The sequence below is a fragment of the Corvus kubaryi genome, unplaced genomic scaffold (genome assembly GCF_017639235.1).
Source record: "Corvus kubaryi isolate FWS band 111438036 unplaced genomic scaffold, C.kubaryi_AGA036_p1.0 split1-65, whole genome shotgun sequence".
NCBI classification, from domain to species: Eukaryota; Metazoa; Chordata; class Aves; order Passeriformes; family Corvidae; genus Corvus; species Corvus kubaryi.
In genome coordinates this window covers 6,599,411-6,621,595 of record NW_024582080.1, presented here as the reverse complement: position 1 = coordinate 6,621,595, position 22,185 = coordinate 6,599,411, and the positions used below count along the sequence as shown (strand labels likewise).

General features: G+C 38.8%; 1 protein-coding gene across 10 annotated transcripts in view; it reads left to right on the top strand.

The window, feature by feature from the left end:
• Positions 1-22,185, top strand: part of FRY (FRY microtubule binding protein) — a 227,714-nt gene that overhangs the window by 65,094 nt on the left and 140,435 nt on the right. For 3 of the 10 annotated variants that reach the window (XM_042014105.1, XM_042014103.1, XM_042014102.1), the window contains exon 1: positions 344-1,152. The exons of 6 other annotated variants lie outside the window; for them this stretch is intronic. In XM_042014105.1, coding sequence (XP_041870039.1) covers positions 1,083-1,152 — 70 coding nt within the window. In that variant the 5' untranslated portion in view covers positions 344-1,082. Of the gene's footprint in view, positions 1-343; positions 1,153-22,185 lie in introns of those variants that run through there. One more of the 10 variants, XM_042014106.1, reaches the window with a different exon arrangement.

The following is a 22,185-nucleotide window of genomic DNA, read 5'->3' as shown; positions in this document are numbered from 1 at the left end:
AGCAGTGAATTGCTTCTGCCTCATTTTTCTTATGTGAGTTCAGTTCCTTTTTAGAAACCATTATTCAAGATAAAAATGATATCAAACTGAGTTTTCTGGGGCTCTTTCAGAGGTGAATACAAAGCAGTGAGCTCTCTGGCTTATTTGCCGTTATGAATTCAGCTTGCTGTCTCTCATCTTTGTTAGGGGAGGGGGCAGAAAAAGTGTCAAGAAAAAATGACAGCACGTTTTTCTGTAGCAGTGAAAGAAAAGCAGAAGCAGCCAGTCTGAATGCCGTGGGTTTAGTGCTCTGGAAGTGCTTCTCTTGTGCAACTGGGCTGAGGGAGAGCCTTTTCCTTCCCAACGTCACTGCAATCAGATATATGGGTGCAGCTCAGCTTTACCGCAGCATGATGCAGTTGTGTATAGTTCAGCGTGCTCTTCTTGGGAACAGGCGGAAGGAGAGCAGCTGACCAGAGCAAGCAGAGGATGTTCATTAGAGGGTGCTTTTTCCCCCCTAAAGCTAAGCAGTACGTGTGAGATTCCTGCAGCTGCAGAAGAGACGGTTTCAGTGGGGCTTGAAGTTGATACTCGGTTCTCGAGAGGAGGTGCATACGCTCGGGCTGACAGCTTCTGATGGGAAAAAAGCTTCAGACAGGCAGACTGCGCGTTATTAAAAGCACGGCTCAGACGCCCTTCGGGAAGATACTCTAACTGTGCTTGTGGTACAAGTGCTGTGGTGCTGCATATGCCTTAACCAACCAGAAGAAATTTGCCCGGTTGCAGAATGGAATAAATGAAAATACGTACTGAGGGGGCGAGGGAATAAAATACTCTTCAGATAGAATTAAGTACAAGCCCCGAAGGAAGAGCAAAGGACAGAAATCTTATGGTGTGTTTTTGTTGTTGTTGTTGTTGAGCTTTTTCAATTTTTTTTTAAATGAGCTTACCTACCATGAACGGAAGAAGTGGATCTGCGGAGACTTCATTTCCTCCTCTGACCCCTCGTTTACATCACTGACTGGTGACAGTCACATCTACATACATAGTACCTGCCACTTCAGCTGCTCAGAATTATAGAAGCCTCTTTGTATGCAGCAGACATGGCTAGCCAGCAGGATTCAGGCTTCTTTGAAATCAGTATCAAATATTTACTGAAATCCTGGAGCAATAGTGAGTAGCAGAAGAGTAATCTTTTCATATTATGCATTGCTTGATAAATAGCTAGGATAACCTGAAGGCTAGAGTCTTATCTTTCTGTATGTTTGTGTTATATAAACCAAGTAATTTTTGCTTTTGTCAGCTCTAAAAATCAAAATGTCAGAGATTTAAAAGGTTTCATTAACTGCAAGGGCTGTAATGAGATTATACTAGATTTTGCTTGATTGAATTCTGAAGTTAGGCTGCTTTCTGGGTCTAACAGTACATTGCAAGGGAGTGCATTCCAAGCAGCATTTCCTGCCTACATATTTGTTTGATTTGTTCAGACTTTATCTAAATATTTTTTTAAATGCTGTTTAATCACAAGGGTGTGGCATTGCTCAGAAGTTGGTTTTTATTAATTGTGCACCGAGGACAAAAATATAATTATTCTATTTAAGGTCTGAAAGTCATTTTAATGTGATGGGAAGCAAAACATCAGTTGCTTATAGCTGCTCTTCCCACCCTCTATGCTTAATTTCAGAATCTTGTGCAATATTTCTATCCAGAAAGAATCCATCTGTTTATCTGATCCAGGCTGGGTTTTGCAGAATGTAAACAAATAGCATTTTAGTCTTCCATAGTCTTTTCAGTACTGCTGTTCCTGATTTCCACTGCTGTTTAAATCAATTGCTCTATAGATGTTTTAGCTGTATTATATAATGAAGATGTCTGAATAAAATTTAGTGCTTGCAAACATATTCAGATTAGGTAAGGCAATGAGATAACACTGGCAGAAATTTGCTTTTTAAGTTAAAATACATGAAGAGTGTATTCCTTCTCTGTAGGAGCTTTAATTAACAGTGCTAAGTCTCCATATTAACTGTTTTTAAAAGATAGAACACAATATCTCTGGAAAAATCCAACTTGGCTACATGTGCAATAAGGTTCTGATCATCCTATTATCTATAATTTAATAATTTCTGCATAAAAGACTAGTGTTTTAAAATCCTGTGGTATAAAAGAATTGCAAAATCTACTTAATACAAGGTGAGTATCTTATACCTGCGAAGAAATAAACAAAACACTATATTAGATGTGCGATATGCAAGGCTTGTCTTCGTTAAATGATATCCATAGAAACTGTATTTTTCCAGGTCATTTGTAACCTCAGTAACACTGTAGTGCTTGTTTGGATCTGTTTTTCTACCACAAGTGTGAAGCCACCAGGGAATAATAGTATTACCTAAACAGCATTGCTTATCTGCCCTCCTACCAAAATATTTAGTGCATATTCATTTAAATAAGTGTTCCCACAAGGACTAGGAGAGAATTTTATGATTCAGTTACCTTCTTGGACTAATATTAATCAAATACTGAGAACATAAGTGTGTATTGTGACAACACATACTTTATAACAAGCTAGTCACTGCTTATGACAGGAGAAAAACAAGTCAGTTTATGGTGCAGAAATCAAATCAGTTCTATTTTTGTAGTAGTCTACTGTAGCTTGAAGTAAAGCTAGTACTTGAGAATATAAACCCACCTATATTGTGGAATTAAATATAAAGTGTTGGCTTTTCTTCTTTTTCCTTTATCTTGAGGAATATTGAAAGTATTTCAATGTAGGAAAGGTATTTCTAGTCTGAAATTATAAGTCCTTAAGTTCTAGTTTAGGGAAATGGAAACAGTATATGAATAATTGATATTTCTGACATTCTTTTAGTGGATAAACACCCCTTCTACCATATCTGAAGAAACAGTAAGAGGAGATAGAGTAAATGAACCCAGATTGCCTTAAACTTGTTGCCAAATGGGGTTTTTTTTTGCTTTTGTACTGGAAGGGTATGTTCATCAATCTGAACATATCCTCTCTAGCTGAAAAACAAACGATTTGATAATAAGACAGTAGGGAGTTCAAAAAAGCTAGGGCTTTCTTCAGCTCTGCTATGTGATGGGTGGAGCAGAGGAAAACACTTCCCTTGCTTGAGAAACTGCTGGGAAGCCTGCACATGCATGCATGGGAGCATGTTTTTCAGAGAATAGGTGCTGTGTCTGCACACCCAAGACCAGAAGTAAGCCGTGAGTTATGCTGGGGCATTTACATAGCAGCAAGAGGTCTAACATACAATTTTAAAAGAAAAATAACTTTGGTTCCTACAATATGTATTTTGCTGCAATGTCAACAGTGTAGAGGTGCTGTCCATGTATGTTTCTGCAAACTGGCACATTAAAACATCAGTTTAAACTGCATTTATCCTTCCCAGGCTTTTTAGTCCCACCAAAACCAGGTCTTTCCATTTATTTGTGTTTTGGCTTACACATTAGAACATTAGCATTTTCTGGCAGATTGCCATCCATATCTGTTGCCCAAACCATGAGATATACTGCCTGGGATGACAGTTTTCTCTGACTTTGCTGTCTAAGGTGTTTAACAAACTAGCATTCTTGACATGCCAGGCAGGATTTCAGTTCAGTGTCACACAGCACTCACTGAGGTGTTCACCTAGCATGCTGTTGCATTTGCATGTTCATCAGCCGGCTAAGGAGGCAGGTAATTGGTGGGTGATGGGGTCAGTTCATTTTAACTGGTGCAGTCAGGGTGATCCAGTCAGATACAGTCCCTGGTGTGTTCCCAGTGAGCCTGCGCTCTTCTTCCTGGAGGATAAAAAAGCCAAGTCACAGTCTGGCCTTCGTATTATCCCATCAAACTGAGATCTCAAAATACTCCTTTGTGCAGTTCCCAAGACAGACTTTTGCTGTGCACGTGTCCATAAGATACTGTGCACATCGTGCTGTCTGGAAGATATTCCTGTATTATGTTGGAGATGGAATCAGAACTGGGATTCTCTGGTTGGAAAATAAGAATAATCTAAGGGGCTTTTTTTACCCATCTCATCTATGTTATGTTTTGTTAAATATTCAAGTGTTTTTGATCAGTGCTGCATTAGTCAATAACTGCATTAATCATTTGCATTACTTCTTTTTGAAAGTACTGCTGAAATGTCTATGCCTGCACAAGGTGAGTGGTGCTCACTTGGCCCACTGAGGTCAATAAGATGACAAGAATAAAATAGGGCTTACCAAAAGTAGGACAATTGAGAGTCTTTTCCTCAGATTTGTTATGGAAATATTGCAAAATGCATTTTTGTAAATAAACATTTGTAATTGATTCAAGGCATAATACATGAATACAAATGTTAAGAACTTGAAGTCTGATCTTTCCTTACATTTTTTTTTTACTTTTTTGAATGAATCAGATAGACTTATTCTGAATTTAATTTCCAAATGTCTTTTTCAAATTCATAGTTTAAAAAATCTGAACAGAAGTTTTGAAATCAAGCTACAGGAAGCTAGAGTACCATCATTATAAACTGCAGAAATGTCTATAATAAATTCTGCCTTTTGTAGTTCCTAGATCTGATAAGCAATTAAGTTTATTGGAGGAAAGGATTCTGTAGAAGAATCTAAATGGCACAGGTAGATGGCTGACTCGTGCTCTCACAAGTCAGCTCCTGTGTGGTCTTGTAGAAGCTGCATTTCATTGTCTTGCAGTTACGAGAGATAGGTTTTAAGGTTTCTTTCTGTGTAGTGAAATGAAATTGCATATTTTCCATAGAGAATATTATATTTGGCACTTCTTATAGAACAGAGTTATCTGCAGGGCCTGATTTGATGGATTGCAATGGTAGTTTATCTACCTTTGGATAGCAAGGGGATTTTCTGCAGACTTGTATTTAATGCAGACTCAGAATAAGGACTTTTCTAGTATCAGGACTTCAGGTCTCTTTCCCATGGCCCATACTTCCTTGCCTTCTTCCACAGTAGCCGACATCCACATCAAAATCCTCATGTCATCATCTTCTTCACCTTTGTGCTGTACAAAGCCCATTGCTCAGTCCTCCTGCCACACAGTGTTCTCCATCTCTGTGCCCCTGTGTGCCCAGTCCCTGTAGCAATGGTTGTCAAAAGCTGCTTCTTGTTTACAAGTGATGGTAACATCAGAGACAGCCCAGGCCTGGGAGCACACAGACACTGACATCAGCTCATGTCCCACAGCACTATGAGTAGGATCTCTGGCTCCTCCACCTCTTGCTGGTCACGTACTGAGCTGAACACTGGGCTAGCATCAAAACAAGTTCTGTGGTCAAAAGAGCATCAGGCATCAGAGACTTTCCAGTGGCCAGCATGAAGCCTGAAGGATTGCTAGCTGCCATGTTCTGTTCTTCTCTTGAAGATAATGTTTCTACCATGTCAGGAAAAGAAATTAATGAAGAGCATTTAGTCATTCATTAAACGAATGTAATACACAAGGCAATAAAATTCAGCCTTTTTACAGAAAATATTCATGAAGTCCTGTGTCGATGAGCAAGAGAAAAGGGAAGGCCGCAGACATTTTCGTAGCTGAAAGTCTCTATTATGTCCAAGTCTGTGATGCACTAGTTTGATCTTCTAGTAAGATTTTATTGTGCACAAGGGTGATAACAGCTGTTTTGCAGGGTTCCCTTATCTGCAGTCAAACACAGACCTGTTTAAGGCTGAATAGCTGAGCACACCATGCTGTCAGACTTCGTGATTTATAGCAAGATACCAATCAAGGAAAGAGGCTCCTTCGTTTTGTCAGTGCCCACTTAGACAAACACATTCACTGAACAGGGGGAACCTATCCTTCCTTCCGTCTCTCTTGCGCTGGCCTCCGTACTCTTGCAGGCCCAAGTAACCTGATTCCAGAAGCTGATGTGCTTCAAACTCACCACGCAGGGAGAAGATCAGTTCTTGCCTGAAGCAGCTGGGGAAGGGACAGGGCCAGTGGCTGCGGTAGGCAGACCGAGAAACTGGGACCCGTGTATCCTGCTGGCTACTGAGGTCTCACCCTGATACACCTGGGGAGAGCTGGCCCTTCCACAGCCCTGCCTTTGGGGAGCCCTGGGCACAAAGGTTTAGCATCTGCTCGTGTCTTGGCATCTGAGTCTGCCTGGGACAAGGGATGCCATTAATTCAAGCTATTGTGCTACATGAAGGGGATTGATTGCTCTGTCCATTGAGCCTGAAGGGAGGGTGCTTAGTGTGTTCTTCAGCTTTAAGTAGTCTGTGATTGTCAGCAGTAAAGTGTCTTGCTTGATAATGGTGACTGTTATCTCCCAGGAACTTTCTTTGTATTTGTCTGCAGATCTGATCTGTAGGGAAAGGTAGTAAACCACGATGTTTAGGCTGTTTGTGTTCTGTTGGTACCCATTTTAGAACTTGCATTTTGACACGGTTCTTCTCAGAAGTAAGGGAAAATGGAAGTTTTATGACTTTGGAAACTTATGAACTCTTCAAAAAAAGATTTTTTGTTTATTTTGATGTTTGCTACTCTGTTGAGGACATTCCAGAAGTGTTTCTACCATAGTGGGAGGAAAAAAAGGATGAGAAAATCATAAATGCTTTATTTCAAAATTCAGTTGATTTATAGAATGAGCTTCCTTGTCATTAAAAAGTTTGAATTACTGCAGTAAAAATCTACAAATGCTTTGACTGCAATATAGTACATAAATTTTTGTACACTAAATATAAGATGATCTGGAAACTAGGCTTAGATAATTACTGGTAGATATTCCATAAAGGTTCCAATTATTTTAGTTGCAGTAAAAAAAAAGCTGTTCTGTTACACTATTTGTATTCACTTTGAGTGATTAATTTGTGATATCCTTGATTTTATCAAAATACCAGCAGTTTGGTTTTTTCCACTATTGATAATCATTATTCAAAAGGATCAGGGAAAGAACTAGCAGTTCTTATGTTTCCTCTACTCCTATAAAATACTCCTGAGTAAGCTGTAGTATCTTTTATTTTTATATGTTTATTTTTGTATGTTTCCATGATAAATTTGGCCTGCAGAATAATTTCATAGAGATAAGTAGCTGAGTTATTTGTGAGTTGGTAATTTTTCAGTCACTGCAGTTACCTAAACTAGATTAGAATCAATTGTTCATGGAAAGAAAATCCCTTCTCCTCAAATACTCTTTCTTCTGAATCATCCAGTCCTTTGTGTAGTGCATTAGCTAAAAGGAATACTAAACATAATGTTCAAACTTCGCAATAGCTGTATCAGTGAGATGTTTTAAATTCATGTATGGTTTGTATTTTTAAGAATGTAAATAGAAAGATGTTCAATAGTATGACAAAACATCTGCTGACTGGCTCATCATCCTACTGAGAGCAGGAAACTAGGGGTGACAGTGGAGACGGATTATGACCCATAGTTCAGTTAGGTGGCAGTGAACAGGGGTGGAAAGCAAAGGATACAGGGAAAAGGGAATAAGAGAAACGTCGGGAACTGTAAAACAGGATGAAGAGACACCCTTTTATATATTGTATGCATACCTTAAATGCATGTATACAAATACATGCATTCTGGAAAACACTCAGGAAGAAGTCAAGTGCTACATTCAGTCACAAGTGTCATAGCAGTAGCAAGTTGGGTCTTAACAGCTCACAGAGTTGGAATGATATGATGGATGGATAGATACAAGCTCTACAGGGAGGACCTGCAGGGAAATAAGGAGTGGAAGTTGCTGTCTTTGTGAAGAAACTCCTTACAGTTATGGAGCTCTTCTCTGGGATGGATGGGTGACTGTGCTGGAGAGTTTGTGTGCCAGGATTGGAACAGATGACTTGAAGTGTTACAGGGTGATGGTGGGAATATGTTACAGGCCATTAATCAGGGTGAGGAAGTGTAGAAAGTCTTCTTTGAACAACTTGAGGAAGTTCGTGAATTGTTGATGTTGGTTCACATGAGAGGCTTGAACTTCCTGATGTCTGCTGCAAGTGCAAAATAGTAGGATGCAAGCAGCCAAGATTTCTTGAGCGTATTGGAAGTAACTTCTTGAATTACAATGGACCAAATGGGTGAAGTGCAACTGGGTCTGTTACCCATTAACATGAAAGACCTGACTGGAGCTCAAAATCCTGAGAAGAGTGGGGAAAGAGTGGCCGAGTACAGACCCTGGACTTCAGGAGAGTAGATTTCAGTTTTTGACATTTCAGAAACTATTAGTGGGGATCTCATGAGGGGCAGCTCTAAAAGGCAAAGGAACTCAGGAAAGATGACAGGTATTTGAGGTCAGCATCTTCCAATAACAAGAATGGACTCCCCATGCTTAAGGAAACAAGCAGAAATATGAGGAGACTGGTTTGGCTTACCAGGGACCTCCTGGCTGAGCTCCACTGTGAAAAAGGCAACATATCTGAGGCAGAAGTGTGATTTGGCTACAAAGGAGGAATTCATAGACATTGCTTGGGCATGCAGGGATGGTGCTTGGAAATTCAAAATGCAACTGGAGGTGGGATTTGCAAGGAATATCAAAGCCAAGAAGGAGAGTTACTCTTGCTTCCGTAGTGGTAAAAGGCTGAACAAGGGCAATGCGGACCCATCACTGAATGGGGCAGGGAATTTAGTGACAGTGCACTGAAGTACTGAGCGACACTTCTGCCTCTGTCTTCAGCCAGACAGTCTCTCTGGCCTCTGTCTGCCAGATCCCCTTGATATAGCGCATCTCAAAGGGGGAAAACAGGACTTGTTCAAGTTCAGAGTTCAGAAGCTCAGACTCTTCTTCGCAGGAACTACTGAGAAGCCTGGCAATTCCTTACACACTTATGATCTTCTGTATATTGCCAATTATAGTCACATTCAAAACCGAGGGATGGCAGAGTTTTTCTTTTCACAGCAGACAGCAGAGCCTGCTAAAACAAGCTACTGAATGAAACACATCTGAGAAACACTGACTTCCTAGTTTGCTCTCAGCCAAGTAGCAGTAGTTTCACTGAGCTACTGACTGCCACTTGCATCCTCATGTGTGTGAAAGAGAGATCACAAATACAGAGACACCCCCCGAAATATTGATTTTTGTGCATAGTGTAAGATCACTGATACAACTGGTATTAGAGGTGCCTGAGAGATCCATCTTTGTCATGTCTCAGGAAAGAGATTCTGGGGCTCTTTTCAGGACACTGGTTTGAATCTGAGTGTTGTTTTGTAAATACTGTGGGATTGCTATAGTGACAGTATCACGTTTCTCTAGGGAAATACGTTACTGATAAAGAGCTTAATTAGGTGATTGGAGCCTTAGCAGAGAAGTTTCACACATTAAAAAAAAAAGGAGGAGGCCCTTTTGAGAGACATGCTATACAATCTTTATTCTGGATACTTTCTATTCTTTCAGAAAGTTGCTGTCATCACATGTAGTGCTAATGAATTCAAGTTAAGAGACTGCTGTGGTTTTTCACTAGTGAGTGAGGGGGTGAGAAATCACAGTTTGTGTATGGCCAGAATGTGAAGATGTTAGATGGATTATATCAGACAAGGACTGATCAACAGAATGCATTAGATCTTGATTTTATTTATAATCGTGAAGTTGCAGATGGTTTTAGTTTTGTTTTGAAAAGCTTGAAAGACTAATTTATATTCCCTAGAATTCTTAAGTAGTACATGGCTCAGCGCAGTAGTCTGCCAAAGATATTTTGAAAGACTCCTATAACTACTGGGTGATCATTATGCTGATATTTTTTCCTAATCTCAAGCTATCTATCTCCTCTCTCTCTGTAACTTTGAAGAGTCTCAACTCATATGTGGAGTAAATTAAACTTCAGAAGATGTCAATTTATAAATTTGTTTGTTCTGATACTGTTTTCCTTGAACAAGTTTTGTTGAACACAATGTACAGAGTTATCTTTCTTACTGCATTTCTGATTATTATTTATGAATGCCTTTAAATGTGTGGATTAATTTTGTTTTTTAGTCAGAAGGTTACCTGGATAGAGTTCTCGCTGAAGGTCTTCCTTGAGAAGTTTGCAGAGTAGGTTTCTGCATATACTCACAGCAATGCATTGTTGTATGTTTTCATAATGAGGTTTATTCTTTGCACATTACTGAGATATCAAGTGCTGAAAGTAGTCATTCCCTTGTAACTGGAATTGGTTTAGATAGCTTTCCTGTGGAAGCAGAACTTACTCAGTCTGCCTGCCTGCCTTTTTTTGGACATGTTAACAAAAATCAGAACAATTCAGAGACGGGTAGAATTCTTAAAGATATCTAAGTTTCTACGACTTTGTAAATTGAGGCTGTTAGGTAGTGAAGAGGGAATCTCAGCTGTTGAAGAATGGCTGCATGAGCCTCCCACCTTCTTAGACTGGAGGAAATCCTTGTTGTGACAGCCTTTGTAAATACACCAGCTGTGAACCAAGCTTCAGTCACACCTTTGAGAGGATTGCACACAGAACTCATAGTGTTGCCTATTTTAAAGTACATTCACAAGATGCAAATTGACATTCATTAGTTCAGGTGCAGGGAAACCGCTGCAAATAACTTGGTTGTAATGGTCTCCATTATAATAATATTCATACAGTGCTTCCCATCTGGAAGCTTTACAGACTTAAATTCTTTCAGCATTATTACCTGAGCATGTGAGATTGCTTTATTGCTATTGCTGGGCAAATCAGAACAGAGAAATTAACTGAGAAACACATATCCTGTGTTAGATCTAGAAATGAAGCCCTGTCTTCTGTTTTTGTACTGGAAGAACCTTTTTTTCCTTCACATTCTTGGTAGCCAAGTGACACATTGTAAATTGTGACTCAGCCAGTTAATATATATAATGAGATTTTTAATTGACAGTAAGTAGTAGTTTTCATATGGAAATGTCATTGGATTGCTTTAAATTCCACAGCGTGCATATTTGTTGCTACTGATGTCTTAAATGAGGAGAAAATTACTTAGCTGCATTTCTTTTTCTATGAAGGCAGATGTTTGAAACAAATAACCTCACCCCACCCTTTATCTCTGTGCCATCTGAACCAAAGCTAGGTGGTTATTTTGATTTTTGTTCTATTGTTCATAGCAGGAAAATGTGACAGATTCATTCCCCATAATACAATGTATGTATTATGTACTGGGATGAGTGTTTGATCAGGAGCATTTCTGATTCTCTGGGAATCAGAAGTTGGAATGTATCACTTTTTGAAATACAGAAGTCATCAAGGTTTGTAGCAAATTAGGCAAAGTCTCAGTGTGTCTGTGGTGAATCTTTAACAAATATGTCATAGAAGAGGAAAATATTTTCAAGGGGAATGTGAAATTAAAAATGTTGATTGTTTTTAATCATTTTTTTGTCATGTATGGGATAGGACAGGTAGAAGTGGCTGTTTAGGGCCCTGCAGACTTCCATAGCAACTGAAATTACTGAAATAATTGGAATTATTGTTTTAATGAACTTTTAAAAGTTGTTAATATAGACAGGTTGGAATTTTATTTAAAAAAATAGAAAAAAAATTAATGATTATGTGTGTATATTGCTGCACCTACTTTTTAATGTAAACCCTCTCTTTTCCTGAGCTCTACAGTTTGGGCTAAAACACTTCTAATCTTAATGTCCCTGAAGGTGGATTTTAGAATTTTCTGCAGAAATGGTTCTACCCTCTCTAATAATGAGAAAACAACCCTATTGTTTGTTCGTGTTAAAAATTCTCATGTTGGGAATGGGTGAGGGACAGAGACTTTATGAGCCAACTGCCTCTGTACAGTGATTGCACAAAGAAAGTGAGGGCAGAGGGGAATGAATCTGCAATAAAAGCCCAGGAAAGAGCCTGTGGGAATGAAGGGACAAGAGGCAGGGGAATCATTATAGGGAAGGATGCAGAAGCAGGGGAACTGATTACTTCCCAGGCAATGGGAGTGGAAATTGAGAGTGGCTGGTATGAGATGGAACCAAGGACACCCTGGAGGGGGATGAGTGAAGGAATAGGGATGGGAGAAGGGATGGGATGGGGTTAAGAGGACTGGCAGGGTGAGATGAGCAATGTTTAGATGGGCAAACAGTGCATTGGAGTCCAGAACTGGAACAGAGAGCCTGAAATGGGGAAAACACAGCCATGAGGAGACACCAGATTGTAGAGATGGAGTAAGAAGAGAGCAGCTGGGGAGATGGGGGAGGTGAGAGACAGAGAAATCCCCTCCCAAGAGCAGAATGCAGTGCAGGAGACCTGATTTCCATCCTACATCCTTTCTTTATAGCACATCCTTCCAGTGCAGGGTATGCCTTCCTTTGCCTCAGTGCTTGGGGGGACAAAAAGTGTGAAATTTTATCAGATGAGGAGAACAGCAAGTGAGTTGTGCATGCTGTTAAGGTAACTGGGTCAACAGTTGGTTCATTTGGCATCAGATTAATCATACATCCTCTATATTACCTCACTTCTGAAAGCCTGAGTCCAATGAGGTAATGCAGCACAGTGGAAAGCACACAGATGTACAAAGAAATGCCCTTTCAGATTATTATTCTATTTATTATTACTTGTAATGCAGTAGCAGGTAACTTCCTAATGGACTTCTCCTCCAATACAGGAGGTAGTGTCTAAGCTAAGAACAAAAACTAGTCTGTGGTAGCATCTCCCAGGAGAGGATGTCAGACAGATCTGGGCACTTTTTACAGAGTTCTCAGCTGAATGAAGAAACAAACCAGGTATTTGAGTATTAGGGTGTATTTGAGTGTCACTCAGCATACATTTAAATATAATAGTTTTATGAGCAATGCATTAAAAACTGGCATGAGGCACTGTAAATATTAAAGTATCCTTGTGGATGGTTTGTTACCGCATTAGATTGAGCTAAGCAGTTGTGTACTGCAGGGATGGACTCTAGGCTTTACTTTATCTCCTCATCAGGGATTTGAAAGAAGGTAAATAGCATGTTGTGACGTCTAAGTATACTTATACACGTTGAAATGTACAAGTATAAGCAATGAAAAAAGAGAGAAATAATCAAATGAAATAAGGAATTATTTAGAGTACAATTCTGAAAATTTATTTACCATGTGTATCTGTAAATGTCTTTCAAGATAGAATTTATTTTTAAAACATGAAAAAAACAAGACTGGCTACATGCTTCAACTGCAGTGTAAGGGCCAGCTCTTCACTGGAAGGGGAGAAACAGGATTTCTCACTGCAGCTGCAGTGACAGAAGGTCCATGTATATAAGTAGCTGCTCCTGGGCCAATTCCCAGCTCTGTTTTGCCCAAAGTGGGAATTCCAGGTGACTGACTGTTACAATGGAGCTCTGAGAATGGCATTTGCAAGTAAGAGTTTTTCATTTATTTGATGACAAGCAGTAGTCCTTCAAGGAGTGAAATGGAAGCATCACACTGCTGGCAAGTTAGATATTTATTTAAATTTATCATGTGCTTTGATATTAATAGATACTTAGAAGGACTATCTGCCTAGTATTAATACCACTGTTTCTCGATCACCATAAAGTCTGTTACTAATTTCTGTGGTAATTTTCTCGTTACATTAGGGAATCTATCCCTGCAAGGTAATGAGATGGTTTTTTCAAACTTGCTACCACTGATTTTAATCAAGCATTTTTCTCAATTAAGTACAAAGAGTTGTAAAATGCTTTTAGAACCTCTTGCGTAGCTAGCACACTTACTTACCAAATTTTAACCTTATTGGTAAACTTTCCTAAAACCTGTCTGACTGAGATGTCATGCATTTTAAAGATTACATTTGTATTGTGATGATATCCTTGGGGCATGACTTTGATACAGAATTCTCAGTTTTGTAATATTAAATCCAGAAAAGGCATTTCAAGTTCGTATTGTTTACATTTATTAGGTTGGATATGTTTACCTGCTTTATAAGGAGCAGAGTTTGAAACATTTGACTGGAAGGTTCAAATCTCTACATTATTGTTATATGTATGTATGTGTGTGTAAATAAAAATAACAAATTATGTCTTTCTATTTAATACAGAAAATGAAGTCATTAAACTTCTTAAACACAAGTGACCAGTGAACGTTAAACTTCATTAAACACAAGTGATCAGTGTGATTAATTACAGTCTTTTTCAATCTCTTTTTTCTGTTTTGAATCATGCAATCATATGCATTTTGGATTCAAATGATAGCTATGATTTTCCATAAACTTTAGAAGAATTGGCACAGTGTCCTGAAAATCTAATAAGTATCTGCATTGATAATTTAAGTAATATATACTGAGCAGCATTTTCGGAAAGCTGAATATTGTCCTAAGGCTTTTTCATGGAAAACTAGAGAGTATTTAACTGTTTACATCAATGGAATTGGAATTAGATTGATTTAATTAAAAAAACAAAACATAAAGTTTATTTTAAATTTACTGTATTAGTTATTCCAGATGAAGGTTTTTTAAAGGTTGGAGATGGGATTTCAAAACCTTGAAGTTAAATTAAGCATTCAACCCCAAGCTACCACATTCTAGATGAGTTTTTTAGCCATTAAGCTGTTCCATAAAAAGCAGTTACAGCCAAATTGAAAAGCAGAGGAGCTGCTTCTCTCTTCTGCTTTGAACATTTGAAGTGGCCCAACAATGAGAGGTCGCTGTGTTGGATGTATCAAAGGCAGTGTTGGCTGTTGTGGGTCCTGTTCTGAGATGCTGCTTTACCCAGTAAATTTACCAGCAAAATTTCCCCAGATTTACCCAAGTGATTTATCATTTCGGTCATTTTTTTTGGTTTCTGTTCCACAGGCTGATTTTAAGCACTCAACTTCCCAGTTGATGAGCCCTGAGCGAAAGTGTCCTGGAAATGCCACGTCCCCACAAAGGTGATGGTTGGCTGAGAGGATGGGGAAAATATCTGTGTGTATACAGAGAGAAGTGTCAATGCTGGTGTTTAAATTCTTAATATGTTAGCAGCCTTATGTACCATTTCAGGTGCATGAGGTTCATATTTCTTATAGTTTTGTACATACTTTCTTACTTACAAAGGCGTTCATTATCATTGGGTTGCCATGGATTACTGATCACGTGGATCTGGGAATAATAACCCATTATGCTAATATAGCTTGTCATTGTTTTTGATGCGAAGTGATGTCCCATAACAACATCTGATGCTTGTAACTAATGGAATTTATTGTAAGATCACAGTTCATGGAACACTGTTGGCAAAATTGCCTGCACTCTTCGCTTTGAATTCTCTGATTACATAGCTATTACCAAAACCATTTGTGCATTTTTTAGGTCAGTATTCTCCTGGTTTTAATGTCTTTCTGCAGTGAGAATCGGGGATTTCTAACAGAACAACTCTGGCCTGTTTGCTTAATGCTAGAATTATGTGTTTTTCTTCTGAGCTCTCCTGACCCTTTTGGAGCCACAACTTTGTTACAAAGTTCCCTTTGGGGTGGAGGCAGGACAATTGACTGGGTTTGGTGAATTTCTTAGGTGCCACAAGGAAAGAATGAAAATAATTATGTCCAATAATTAGAATACAAGATTCTGTAATACATCTGGCATTACCATATCCTTTCTTAATATACTAATTTCTTAAGCCATTTTATTTCAGACTGTGCTACTGTACAAGAAAGCCTTGGATCTTTGTATTTATGGGGCTTAATTCTGTAGCAGATGACCAGGCATTTGTTGGTGATCTGTAACATGCACTATAGCCTTTTCCAGATTCTCAGGACAGTCTGCCTTCATGTGCAAGTCAACATAACTTTCAATAAGCATTTCAGCTGTGGTTCTTCTCTGCTCCTCAAGCACTCAGACAGTGAAAGGTGACTTTCCTGGAGCACATCACTGCACTTTCAGAGCGCTTCACTTTTCTGTATAAGCATTCTCTTAAGGCAAACCACTGGTGTGTATGGTTATCACTTTTACTTATGAAGCATATTTATAAATTATTCAGGCAGTGTACTCTTCCTTTAAAACATTAAAACCAACTCATCCCAATAAGTTGCCTTCACTTTTATGTTCTCTTGAAGTATTTTCTACAAAAAAACCCCCTTAAAATCAGTCTCTGTTTTGGCAAAGCATGTTCAGCAATCAAACCATCAGAGCAGGAGAACATTACATATATCACAAAGATACTCTGATCATACAATATATATTTGTACCTGGATGTACAAAGAGAAATCAAGTACTGATAGGAATTCAGACTTCTACTTCTTGATATTATCAAGATTAGAGAAAGGAGAATCCTTCTTGCAACATCTGTATCTTAAGTTTTACCAATGAGAGATTGTTCTCAGAACTATGTTTTCTACTAATATATTCAACAAGTCATAAATTATACAACCAGAAAAAACATTGTGTCATCCAATCTGTGCTCCTCATAGAACAGGCTTTATGGCTTCTCTGAATTAATTTCTATTTGAGACAAAGCACATCTTAAAAAAAAAAATCTTCATTTAAAATTTCCAGTAATGGAAGAATCAGCACCAGACTTAATAGCATTCTGGTAGTTAATTTTGCTCCCTTTGTGTTTAACTTATTTAATGCATTTGTCTAGTCTAAAATTCTGGACATTGGATGTTACTGAACAAAAATCTGTCTCTTAGCAAATTTCTGTTCCCAATATTCATGCTTAATGGGCGTGGAAATCATCTCACCTAACTTTCAGGCATCATTAGTGTTTATATTTTACATCTTACACAATCAAGACTGGTTTTCCTGATAGCCAGTGAAGAGGTGCAGGGGTACAGTTCAGATGGGCTGCTTTAGACATGTTTATTGTAATGAATCACAGCTTGGACGTGCCTGAGTGCTTGTGTTGTCTAAAAAAGGCATTTGGGGGCAAGAGGCTCCATGAAATGTATTTTGCAGATAGGTGCCATCATAGGAACAATATGTGCAAATTCCTGCCGTTAGAGGATAACTTTCTGTGTAACTTTCTCATGGTCAAATTAAATTGAATTTAAAGGCAACTTTTGCACTCATGAGTTACAGTTGCCTTTCCCGAATGTCCTCTAGTTCACCAGCATCTTTTTTCAAGCTGCAGACACCAGAACAGGACTGAGCATCCAGCAGTGGTTGCAGAGCCACTGACAGTGAAGCAGTAGAGCTTTCCTGCTTTTGCTTTTTTTCATACTGCTTGAAAAGGCTCTTCATAGCTCTTCAGGTCACAAGAATAGCAGCCTGTTTTCAACACATTAGTCATCCTGGTCTCGGGCCTTTTTTCATCATCAGTGTTTCCCAGGAAGAGAAAGCCTTATTCTGTCTGTGCAGCCTTGTTTCTGGCTATGCAATCCTCCATAGGTTAGAATTAATATCTCATGTATTATTCGCTTGTATTTAAGTTTCAAATGCTATTCAAACAGAGTAGAAGGACTTTTTTTTGCTATTTTTTCTATCTATCACTCTTAATTTCAGTTTTGCCTGTAAACTTTCAAAAAAAGGGGTTTTTTTATGTCGTTAACAGTAAGGATAAATAGTATAGAACCAAGAACTGGTCTCTGTACCTCCACTAGAAGTACATTCATTGCAGTATGATTCTTCCTTAATCCATAGATGTTACCTATCTTTTAATCTGTATTTGTTGTGAACATTGATTTTAGAGTTTGGTAAAATACCAATCCAATTGCCAAGCAAAAATGTAAGACTACACTTTCAGCCTTGTTAACCAAATTTATAATCTCATAGAAAGATATAGTTAATTTAATAAAATTTATTTTCCATAAACCTATGATTTTTGCATTGTATTATCATACTTTGGTTCATTATTAGTGAAATGCAGCCACTCCAGGATGAGTATCAGGCCAGCTGTGCTGTGATTGCCTGGATTGCCCTTGCTGACACTTGAGAAAATCTGATACAACCTTAGTTTTGTCCCAGCCCTCAGGAATAGTGAATTTCCCTTCGAATATACTATAAAAAGTATCTTTTTATTATTCTAAGATTTGTTTAGGCTCTTTGGTTTTTCTAATGAATTACTCTGTTTTTGCAGGGTTTAAGCTGTTTATTTGAGAAATTCAGTGTGAACCCTAGGATTCTTTCTTTATTTTGGTAATTAAATTACACCGAGTTCATCTCAATAGGTGCCCATTCCTCTCCAAATTTAATAACATATTTCTGGCATTCCAAAACATTTAGACATTTCAATACATGGAAGAAGTTTTCTGTCATGGCCCACCAGCATGAGAGCAATGTCCTGTCCATGTTGTATTTGGTATTTGCTACTGACTGCTCATGCAGAAGGTCCCTTGGACAGCAACTAAATTTCATGCACTCCACTTAGTGTTCAAGTGAAAGTTTTTCAGTGGGCAGCTGCACTCAAACTAAATTTTCACAAACCTTCACTGAGCTCATGTGGATGATAAAAGGAATTATCTTGTATTTCAGTCACCACAGAAAGTATTTTTGTCCTGGAGTTGCAGTCTACCATAGCAGCAAACATTTGCATTTGCATTTAGGTTTGTGGCTAAGAAGCAAATGAACCCACTTTCAAAGAATTGTTAATGTAATGTAATAAAGCATTTTTAGATACTATGGCATCGTAATGGTCTGTGGCTGATAAAAGACAGCTGTAAGCAAAGAGGCCGAATAGCATTTAATATGGAAGATAGACAATGTTATGAGTGTGCTGCTGCAGCCAGTATTAAGTAATGACAGTGGTTCAATCAGATGTAGAGTAGGGGATTGATAAATATTAATCCAGACTTTGGCTGCAGAATTTTTTCTTTCATTTTTCTTTGTATAGATGTTACTTTGTGTGCTCCACTGTAGAGGGAAACATGATTGATGTGTCTCTTGTGTTAGTCTTTATTCACAGAAATCCCTCCTGTGGTGTCATCACAGAAGGCTTCACAAAATTTTATGAAAGCCTTCTTGGTGTGTGAAGGTTTAACTTGCCAGTCCACAGATCCAACCTGTGGCTTGGTTTACTGCTGGTGTTGTGCCATTTTCCACCCACACAAGCAAGGGCAGGAATTCTAGCCAGCAGCAGCTAAAATGCGCCACAGTGCATTTTAATCCATACAAGGTGTTCTTGAAGAGTCTACAGGTTTAAGAGTGAGAGTCATCACTAATAACTTTGGGATGTATATCTTTGTTGTCAGTTCTCTTTCAGAAATCACTGAATGAGTGATAGGCACCTCTAGAAAGTGATTTATTCTGTTTTGAGGTAAGAATCTAAGAAGGGTTTGATGGATCACCTAGAAATGTCGGTCACAATTTACCCAGAGCCTGGATGGCTAGATTAAGTTTGATATTTGGTCTGTAGGTGGCTAAATTTGTAACTTTCCCTGACAGACACCCATAGAGTAGATCAGGTGCACCAGAAGATGAGGTCAAGAAGGCAAGTACAATTTTAAGATTTTCCTTAGTAGTACTACGCTTTGAAACATAACTAGACTTTGAAACATAACTAGGCATCTTTATTCTGGCATGAAATGAGCAAAGCTCTAGGAAACCAACTCTTAGATGTTGAACAGTGTTATGTCACTAGAACTACAAGCTGTTTCTTTTTGTACATTGGTAATAAAGTACTGCTTGTTTGCATGAGTGCATCACAACACACTCAGGTTTTCATACATATGTGTACATTGCACAGAAGACACGTCATCCACATGCGATATGCTGTTTCCATTCCAGTGAAAGACAAGAGTTTTTAACAGCATGATCCAACATGTCAGGAGTTTGGAAGAGCAAGTGTGAACAAACAGACAACAAAAATTCAGGGACGGTTCCAGTTCAAACATCTGAGGTAGCTGTTGAAATTGGAATAGGACTCAGCTGCAAGCATTTAATGTCTCTCTCTAGTAAAAAATAAACAATTTAAATATCTTTTCAAAATTCCATCTTACACAGACTTACAGTTGTATTGCAAAACATTTAAGTAGAAAAGGAAAAGTATATTGTCACAAAGAGAAAATGTATGGATGTCATGGTTTAAAGCCAGCTGGCAACTAAGCGCCACAAGGCCACTGGCTCACTCCCATGGGCAGGCAGGTGTTCAGCCATCCCCAGGAAAGCTAGCTCTCCATTACGCCTTGCAGTAACTGGGGCAGAGAGACACTGTAACTCTGAATGACCCCTCTTTCTCCTTCCCCCAGCTTTATAAGCTGAGCATGACACCACATGGTCTGGGATCTCCCTTTGGTCAGCTGGGGTCAGCCGTGCCAACTGTGTTCCCTCCCACCTCCATGTGCACCTCCAGCCCATTGCTGGCAGGGTGAGAAGCAGCGAAGGCCTTTGGCTCTGTGTAAGCCCTGTTCAGCAGTAACTGAAAAATCCCTGTATTATCAATGCTGTTTACAGCACAAATCCAAAACACAGCCCCATACCAGCTGCCGTGGAGAAAATTAACTCTACCCCGACCAAAATAAGCACAGCAGTAAACGAAGATATGGGTCACATCCTCCCTGCTTGCTAGCGGTCCCTCTTCTGGAAGTAACTATTCCTTCTCTTTTGGGCTCTTTAAGCCTTGTACTTCCTAGGCCCTTTTCCAAGTTCCCTAAAAATAATTCTTCTGCTAACACCCGTCAACCACAAAATTACAGGAGTGTCTTCATCTCCCTGTCTCTGAAAAGGAAAGCAAATGCAACAAAATGTCTGTCTAAAATTCTTATAGGAAGCTATTTTCTGATCCAATAAAACCAAAGTGGAGCTTAGCCTTTTTGCCCTAGTACCTGAAAAAAAAAGTAAAAGAAGATTATGAATGTCTTTATTTAAAATAAAATGGCTTTTAAGCTCTATTGGAGCCCAAAGAAATTCTGGTGTAGTTTCAGAAATAAACCTTGTCTCTGTTTTAGTTTTCGTTTAAAAAAACCCCAACAATTATTCATCTGAAAATATCTTTTCACCCTTCTTTGGAGTTTTTTCTTTTGGAATAACTGGAAAAGGTAAAAAGTTATGTAGAAAAGATACCAAGATCTTTGAAATCTTTTGAAAGTATATTGTTAATCTCAAGTCAGCCTTCAAAGAGGTAACGTGTCATTACCATATAAAACACAGGAACTGAGAAGTATTTTTGTTTGATTTGGATCCCATCAGAAGCAACAAAGATGCTTCCTTTAGTGAGAAGTTACCCCTAAATAAAACACTCAAATGTGAAAACTGTTTTAGATTTTCCACAAGATTTTCCATGCCATCTAGCTTTTTCAGTCTTTAATCTCATAATTACCAAGCAAATTCTATAACTGGTACAGTTAAAAATCTTTATGTTGCATGCCTGTATTCCCACATATCTTCAGCACATATCTTCAGCACATGGTATATGTAAACAAGAAAATAATGATTTAGAGAAAAAGAAGCAGGAAAATAAATGGTGAGCAAAAAGAATAGGAGGGAAGAAGAATTGCTTTCCTGCCTCACTCACATCTTGCAAGGATCTGAGATAAGAACCTAGAACAGCTGCTCAACCCCTGACCTGCCACTTAGGAGAAGGAGGGAGGGAAAGGCTACATCTTACAGGATCATAGTTACTAGGAGCTTAGCCAAGTCAGTGAAAAGGCCTTTAAAAGAAATCAAGGGACACATATGACAGGGTTTCCTGTTTGTTTATTTGTTTTGGCAATCATCGTTCTTGAATCCTCTGCATATGCAAGGGGAGAAAATGTCTTCCACTCACTGCTTTCCTCTACAGGCTCTCACATCAATTACCGCTCTCTTGCAGAGAATTGCAGTGCTCCTCTGAGGATTACAAAGCTTAACATTTACCTACCAGCAGCTGGGATGTGAGGGCCAGAAGGTTGCTAGTGGCTAATAAGGCCAAAACAACAGTTTTAGCTTTTCCAAGGTTCTAGGTTGAACAAGATCCTTGGCTTCAAAGCGAACAGGCACTTCACCACATCCATCTCCAGTAAGACCTATCTGTATGTTACAGTCATGTAGGGACTAATGTTTCCTGGAGTTTGGGCAAAGGTGTCTCTATTAAACTGATTATTTTCTGGTGGGATCCATCGCAGAAGATGGCAGCTTCATAAGCATCTCTGAGTGGAATGAACATGTGAACTCTTTGTAGATGTGCAGAGAAGAGCATTCCCCACAAGTGATATTTTAGCACCCATAAGGCCTACTGAGTGGCCATATATTTATTTTCATGGATGCTGCATTTTGTTTCTATCCTGCAGAGGATTGGATCTGATTGTTAAAAATTTACCACATCTGGGACATGTTCTTAGGCTCCATTCTGCAAATCATTGTCCACCCTTGGATTCAGGGGAGGGCTGAATGAGTTTGCTATGAAGAGTTAGCCTTATGTCCCAAAATGTTCAGTCTCACTGAGGATATCATATGGTCTGTTTTAGGCATGTGTTTGTATAAGATACTGAAAATAAA